This window comes from Etheostoma spectabile, chromosome 3, assembly GCF_008692095.1.
Source record: "Etheostoma spectabile isolate EspeVRDwgs_2016 chromosome 3, UIUC_Espe_1.0, whole genome shotgun sequence".
Classification (NCBI taxonomy): Eukaryota; Metazoa; Chordata; class Actinopteri; order Perciformes; family Percidae; genus Etheostoma; species Etheostoma spectabile.
In genome coordinates this window covers 560,211-568,287 of record NC_045735.1, presented here as the reverse complement: position 1 = coordinate 568,287, position 8,077 = coordinate 560,211, and the positions used below count along the sequence as shown (strand labels likewise).

Sequence of the window (8,077 nt, the reverse complement as noted above, 5' to 3'; positions counted from 1 at the left end):
GGGGGGGGTTACAGGTCTTCCATGAAAGGTTACGTATTTAAATAAAATAGGAATATCAGATCATTTAGACCATTTGACCGTATAATGTGTTTAAAACATTGGGACGCTAGAGCAGAATAAAACTAACACGACAACCAGTAGGTCTTGTAATATTAGCGAATCCCCTGCCTATGCAACCTGAGCTAATTAAAGGTATATTTGAGCAGTAACAACAGCTGCTGGTTCTTATATTTGGGAAAGTTACCCGAGCAAAGGATGTGTTTTATTACCTTTTTTACTTAAAAGCGCTCTAAGCGATATTATGTGTGTTTTTAGGCTAAAAAATGTCACATACAGTAAACATCTCACTATCTGTCTTTAAGCGTTTTTTTTTTGTGGTATTTATTTATTATGTTCTAGCTTTTCCAACATTATAGACACACATATTCAAGGGTTTAACTTATATTTGGGGGGGCAGACCGAAAAAAAAATATTTTCTTTTAGAATCCAATTTACTGCAACTTAGGGACTAGGGTAATAAAAATCCAGAAAATAATGAAGTTGACGATACTTGTACAAGAAAATATGTCTTACTTTCTGTTTAAAATAGAAGCTGATCACCTAGACTTATAAATAACATGATATCAAACAAATTCGAAAGCACCGGATTTTGAAAAGTTGGCTACTGCTCAGAGACTGAAATGGCAAAAGACAGTTAACAAGATCGCAGCAGAGGAAACTCCCACACGTGTGCATTTCAGATTGGACAAGTAGGTCTGAGCATTATATAGATATGAGACTATATATCCTCTTACATTTTGGACATCGTGATATGACACTAGTGTCTTTTCCTGGTCTTAACGGCTGCATTACAGTAATGTAATTTCTAAACGACAAAATCTGGTTTAAATGGGTTTTATAATTTGCCTTAACTCACTTAGTCATTATATCTACATTACTGATTATTTTATTTATCAAAAATCTCATTGTTTAAAACCATTTTAAGCACCAATGTTCAGCTCTACAATATCACAACATCGACATCGAGATATTTGATTTTCTCCTTATTGCCTAGCTCTAAAAAAAAATGAGTAAATGATCGTGTTTGCTGATTTTCTGTTTTCTTTAACGCAGGGATATGAAGATCCACACAAGACCCTTCCGTCTGTCGTGGTGCATGTCCGGGGTCTGGTGGACGGGGTCACGGAGGCGGATCTCGTGGAGGCCTTGCAAGAGTTTGGAGCAATCAGGTAGAGGAATGCATTGTGTGGGTACTAAGATTAAAAGAAATGCAGCGTTTCCACAGCCGGTTTGGTCATTAGCTAGATTTATCTTAAGTTTGTATTTTTATACAGTTCATTTATCAGAACTTTAATGTATTTTGATGTTCTGTTGTGACAATAAAACAAATTATTATCATGTTATTTTAGTGAGAACTCATAAAGAACTACAAATAACTAACGTTAGGAAAATCTGTTCATGTTTTGTAACGCGTTTCTGAATTTAATTTTTTTTCACCTGTAAGACATGACGTTTTGACATGGATCTAGTTGCAAATGGGACCCAGTTGAGTTCACAGCATCTGCATTTATTTTATCTAACCCCGTTTTGTTTTTATTGCTTTTGTTTTATAGCTACGTGGTGGTGATGCCCAAGAAGCGCCAGGCGCTGGTGGAGTACGAAGACATGAACGGGGCGTCCACCGCTGTAACTTACGCTGCAGACAACCAGGTCTACATCGCCGGCCACCCGGCCTTCATCAACTACTCCACCAGCCAGAAGATCTCGAGGCCAGGGGACTCTGATGACTCTCGCAGTGTCAACAATGTCCTTCTGCTCACCATCATGAACCCAATCTACCCCATCACCTCGGTAAATGTGAAGCTATTGGCCAATGTGTCTTTTTAATGTAGTTGTGGAGCTTTGTCTCACTTTGTGACGTCAGGTTTTTAATTCAGACTAGTGGCGCCAGTGTGAGGAACTGACATTGGTGCTGTTGAAATATCCGCTCTGTTAGTAGTGAACAGAAATCTGTGCAAAATTCAACTTGTCAATGTTTTATTTTTAGCCTTTAATTTAACTGTGTTCATATGCAGTTTGAAATGTGCTGCGTAGTTTTGAATGTAAGAAGAATTTGGCGTGCTATTTCATAACATGACAACAATAGTGAAGGTTTACTGCTTACACAGGGCTGCTATCATTGAACAATGATAAAAAACAATTGATTTTTATTATTATCAACTTATTTATTTCCCCATTATCCATTTATTCTAAAAATAATGAAAGTCTCAGGCGATGTCTTAAAATGTACAATAAAGTAAATGTTGACATCTTATACCTTGTGTTATAGTTTGCATGTTAAACCAAGTTCAGACATGCATACGCTGTTGTGCTCACTTTGATTTAGCATTTGCTTCTATGTAGTATGTGTATAGGTGGTGGTGTTTTGTCTTTTAAAACCTGTTGCGTTTTCACAGGATGTCCTGTACACCATCTGCAACAACTGTGGGCCTGTCCAGAGAATCGTCATCTTCAGGAAGAACGGCGTCCAAGCGATGGTTGAATATCCTTTTTTGCCATTGGTGCTATCTGACAGGGGATACAATCAGATTGACTTCCAGTTTTTCCACATTACAAAGCTACCATGGACGGTTGGACAAATAATCACACCAACCTGTTCTTAAAAACATGTAGGCGTATTTCACAGCCAATGATAAAACCCTGCCATTCAAAGTTAATTGGTGATTGGCTTGTGGCTTCTGATGAGACTGCCAATCATTAGAAGGAACATGCATCATGTTTTTGCACAAAACGAAGCATAGCAGTAATTTAGAACTAGGAACAACTCACAAGCCAGGTTTTTTCTTTTTTCTTTTTTTTTTTCTAGAAGTCTGCATTCTCGCTCTTGTCAAAGATAACCTGGTACTTCCTGTCTTGTCCTTAACTCTGTCGTTACGTTTGACTCAGTGCAAAGCGCCCAGCGCGCCAAGGCGTCACTCAACGGCGCAGACATCTACTCTGGTTGCTGCACGCTGAAGATCGAGTACGCCAAGGTACGGCTGCAAAACACAGAGCACAGACAATGTTCACAGACCAAATGAGTGGGGTACGGCTCTGCTAGGAATTGGAGATGATGGGCAAAATTAACACAAGTGTTACAAAGGCGTGGCAATTGCAGCTTATTTTCATGTAAAATCTTTTAAAAGTAAAGCTGTTAATCAGTTTAACATAAAATGTCCCCTTCTGAATTTGTTTGTGTAGATGAGAATGCAGTTTTTCCTCTGCACTGTATGCAGCCTGACATTATGGTAGAAGAAGAGGATGAATATGCTTGTGTCTTGGAAGTCAGCGGTGTTAAGACTTTGTATATTGATGCTTGTATTAATTTATGTTGTATTTCCTCAGCCCACTCGCCTGAATGTGTTCAAGAATGACCAGGACACCTGGGACTACACAAACCCCAATCTGGGAGGCCCAGGTAAACCTCAAACACCAAAACACATTCCCACGCATTTGCTGAGTGCAACACAAGCTTAAAGAAGCCTAATACTGTTAAGCATCCTTGCCGCCACTGTGGGGAGTTTCTGCTAGACCCTTCATTGATAATGCTACCGAATAGATTTGTCCAATGCGCTAATATATTAGCATTTTGATTGCGATGAATTTGTGTGGCATTATGACTGAAGTGTTTCTTACTCTTAACTTTCCAATACACATTATGGTCAGGGTTCATATGCAGGGGTGAAGAGTTTGGGAGTATCAGGGGCACGATGTGAATAATCATTTTTGATAACTCGCAACATGTCAGCTGTAAAAAAAAAAAAGCATCTGTGAAACCAGCTGTCACCAATAATTTTAGCTCAAGATCAGAAATATGAAATGGATACCCACATTTCCAGATAAATGTAAAGACCTCTGGTGTGTGGCAGGAATGGCGGGAACACATTTGCATATAGAAACTATATTTTTTTTCCCGGGTGTACTATTGGTCATGTGCAGTATTCTCTCCTCTATATTTCCAGGCTAGCATTCCTGTTATTTGGGGTGTACTTCACCTGATAAGATGCGTAGATTTACTGGGTTTAGCCCTCAGTCTCCATTTACTGGACACTTGATGAAACTATATGCAAAAAAAAAAAAAAAAGGTAGCGGCCAGTTTCTGCATGTAAGCGATGATTTTTGCAGGACTGAATTTCCTCTTATAAAACCTTGTTTCCACTCAAACCTTTTTGACATTGTTTACAGTAACAATTAAACTAGTAACTTAACATGTAGGACTCGGGTAAAGTACAGATGGACATCCTATTAAAGGTTGGACATTGCTAATGATGTTTTTAATGCCAAATTGCAAAACCAAATTTTCATTTTAGAAAGAAAATCCTCCTTTTTTTTATTTAATCAGATAATCCATTGAGATCAAGAGCGAGCAGAGTATAGCTTCGAGGAAAAGACAACAACCGAGCTACACGCTACTAAATGATTTAAAGTTCACTTTGAATTTTGAGAATGAAATTGGTTCTTTGAACTCGTTGACTGGCGTGATCGGAGGTAACAAACTTCAGCATGATTGCAGATAGGACAAATGTAAAAGTAGTAGGCAAGATTAAACCAGATTGGATCAATGCTTGTGATATTTTGATTACATCAGGTTCGAGTGCGTTACGAAAGCAGATGTAAGTGCTCTTGTCCCGAGGGGCCCTCTGCTGAGTGATGTCTTTTCATTAACTCTTTACCCATGAGGGCAGTAAACTAACGAGCTCTTAAGAATCCTGTTTAGTTTTTCAGTCATGAAGACACCTCTGTGTTGTGTGTAAAGTGTTACACTTTTTTTGTCAGCATTTGCTGTTCCTGCCTTCCTCAAAAACACAAAACAGTTCAAAATGAGAGCACCATTTCTAATGTTTTTAACATTACAACATGTATTTAAACGTTGACTTCAGAGGCGATCGTCGGTCACACATCTTTTTGTCTGGTCTTTTCCCCTGTCCTCTAACTTATACATTAAATTCTCTCAATAAGGTTTTATTTTTATTTAACGTGACCAACAACATAGTGAAGTCTAACACTTTGTGGCACTCAGTAGAGCCAAATAGAGTTAAGTTATAAAACAAAGTGGTTATGAGAAAAGACAAGTTGGTTGAACCTGGACAAATCACTTTAAAACAAGGCTGTATGTCTGAGAAGTGAGAACAGAGGCAAGGACCAGCACCAGTTAACATCTGTAGCATCATGTAACTCTGATCTTTTCCTGAGAAATCGTTGATCTCAGCAAGTCCAAAAAAAAAAACATGCACAGGGGGGAGAGGCAGATACATGCTGACAACATCTCCACTCCGCAACCACCACCTCGAGTTTCCACTTCTTCAGTGAGGACACAACCACTTTCACACAGAGGGCCAAATGTCCCCTGAGATACAAGGGGATAAACTACAAGACACCACCCATTCAACATGCCGATGTAGGACTGATATACCATGCCTCATCTCTGCATTCCTGCACAAGAGCCACGAAGACAACGCACACGTCTAGAGGGTGGGGGAGATTTGGGCACTGAGCTACACTTGGGCCCTTCCTCCTCTTTTTTTGGTCACCCATTTTGAGACACAAGCGAATGACACATTGAAGCAGGCCAAAGCTTGCATCTACATCCTCCCACTGTCGACACCAAACGGAGACTGATACCAGAGAGGACACAGCATCCACCCAAACAGAAGGTAGTGACAAACATCTCAGTACAACAGCTGATGCATACTGATACTGATCAGTCGACCAAGGTCACATTTGCACAAGCCTCGGCCCTTCCTGTACTACTGTTTTTGGGCTGCGTTGCTCATCACGCTTGCTGACACGAAAACAAAACAACACACTCTCCGACACTCGCTGGCGACGTACCAACTGATCCAATAGATGACTCACACCCCCCCGAATCGAGCTGTAGCCAGTCACACTGGAGTCAACACCAGACAACTGATGAAGACAAAGCACTGCTGACAACACCATCAAGCACACTCAGGCCCATTTTTGGTTTTATGTTTCCTCCTGCGTGGAGTTCAGCTTTGCTCTTTCTCATCTCTTCCTCCCTCTGATACTCTTACTACATGCATCTCTGTTAAGCTATCCCCCTTTTTTTTATTTTTTGAGTGCAGTTTTTTTTTTTTTTTTCTTTCTTGATATTTTAAAGTTTCTAGCACCTGTGTAACGCCTTCCATGTGATGCAGGTTTGGCAATTTGCGACTAAGAGGAGCCAGCTTCCCAACTGAAATGTGCTCTATGGCAGCCTCAAGGCCAACCAGTGGGTGCTAAGCGGACTATTCCATAAAGGAACAAACAGGATGGAAACGCCAGCCAAACGGCCACAGCCAACCCACCAATGGGCGATTCAACCTGATAAAACCAGGAATCGATCCTGGGGTGGAGAGTTGTTTCCCCAAAAGAGGAAATGGATGAGAGTGTGGGATGAAATGAGTTGAGTGGAGAGTGGTGGAGGCATGCAGTAAGTAAATCGAGACCCTCCTCGGGGAACATAACTGCACAGCACCACATCACCCCCAAAGCCCAGCACCCAACATCGCCACACAAGACTGACATGACTCCATCTTACCCCCCTCATACAGGCTTAATCTTTCTTTCTGAAGGAGTGTGGGTTGGGTTTCTGTCGGAGCCTGCGTTCCTAATGTAACTCAATCCTGTTGTACGTCTGTTCCACTGTCTTGTCCCAGGAATCTTATCTACATTGTTTCTTTGGGAATTAAATCATGCATTTAAATCTGGTTAAAGGGTGTGAACTGGATGTTAATTCATGTAGGATGTGCTTGATTCGTGGCCAACTGTTTATTTGCAAGAGCAGAGCTTTTCTTCCACCAGCCACAGTGGCTGCTGGTCCATAAAAATGTAGAAGCTGCTTTTAATTTTAGTTGCCAAACTGCTTTTTAGTATCTGTTGGTACCATGCCATCAACATTTCCTTATTATTGTTACCCTAGGGTGCTTCCTAAATGACAGGCAGCTTTATCATAAGTGTTTTTTTTTTTTACTGGGGTGATTTCACATTTGCCCACAAAATGTACCTTTTTTGGATTAACCCGGCTTCAATTCTGATTGTGAATGATTATTGTGTATCCGTACAGATGGTGATGCAGATGGCAATGGGAGCAGTTCAGGTGTGTGAGCGTGCAAACTTTTCTTAAATGTAACCATATTGATTAGTCTCATATCCTTACCCTTCACACTCTCCAGATCGTCAGCATCCACCTCCATGTTTGCCATTTCCCTGTTGCCCTTCATATGCTGAAAGTTTATCATTGTGGATTTGTCTGTTTTAAGGGTTTTTCTATAGAACTTAACATAAGTATTACTACATTCCCACGCCCCCCTTTCTGTCACTACTGACTACTTTTAATACAGACCAAGGTAAGATTTCAGCTACTTGGCTTGATTGATGTGCCTGCCCGGAGTTTAAAGTTGCGTTCACACTTACTCAAGCAGTTGTCAGACGCTCCAGTGAAAACTCAGGTCTTCTGTTCATCTTGCATGGGGGTAGTGCATTTAGGATTTGGTGGTAGGGTCCGGAGGGGGAGCCTGACAAACCACTGCAGCGAGAATTTTTGGAGAAACAACCCGACGTCACCATGCGGTGGTCAATCGCGTCACTTCTGATAACAGGTTTTAAAGCCTTGTGAGGGTCCCGTACAGTAAATGGTAAACATTGCTGTCATTAGGTTTTAACACTGAGGGTAAAAAAAAACTAAACAAGCACTTAACTGCCCAGGAGTCTGTAAAATGAAGACTACTCTAAACAATCTGACAAACTATAATTGTGAAATAAGTCTTATATTTATATATAGGTTATATAATGCAACATATGGTCCATTTAACCCTCATGTTGTCCTCGGGTCAAAATTGACCCATTTTTAGTTTTTTCATCACAAAAAAATGGGCCTTTGGGGGGGAAAAAAAAAAAGCTGAAAATGTCAACATTAGAAATATCATAACTTTGGAAAAAACATAAACAAAAAGTGCCCAAAACATTGATAAAGTGACGAATGTCAGAAAAAGCGATAACTTTTTTTCATGGTTGATGGGAAGACAACACAAGGGTT

General features: G+C 40.4%; 1 protein-coding gene across 2 annotated transcripts in view; it reads left to right on the top strand.

The window, feature by feature from the left end:
- Nucleotides 1-8,077, top strand: part of LOC116682878 (heterogeneous nuclear ribonucleoprotein L) — a 19,936-nt gene that overhangs the window by 1,200 nt on the left and 10,659 nt on the right. For both annotated transcript variants that reach the window (XM_032509805.1, XM_032509804.1), the window contains exons 2-7: nt 1,114-1,229; nt 1,614-1,851; nt 2,457-2,542; nt 2,936-3,032; nt 3,385-3,457; nt 7,106-7,138. In XM_032509805.1, the coding sequence (XP_032365696.1) occupies nt 1,114-1,229; nt 1,614-1,851; nt 2,457-2,542; nt 2,936-3,032; nt 3,385-3,457; nt 7,106-7,138 (643 nt within the window). The remainder of the gene's footprint in view (nt 1-1,113; nt 1,230-1,613; nt 1,852-2,456; nt 2,543-2,935; nt 3,033-3,384; nt 3,458-7,105; nt 7,139-8,077) is intronic.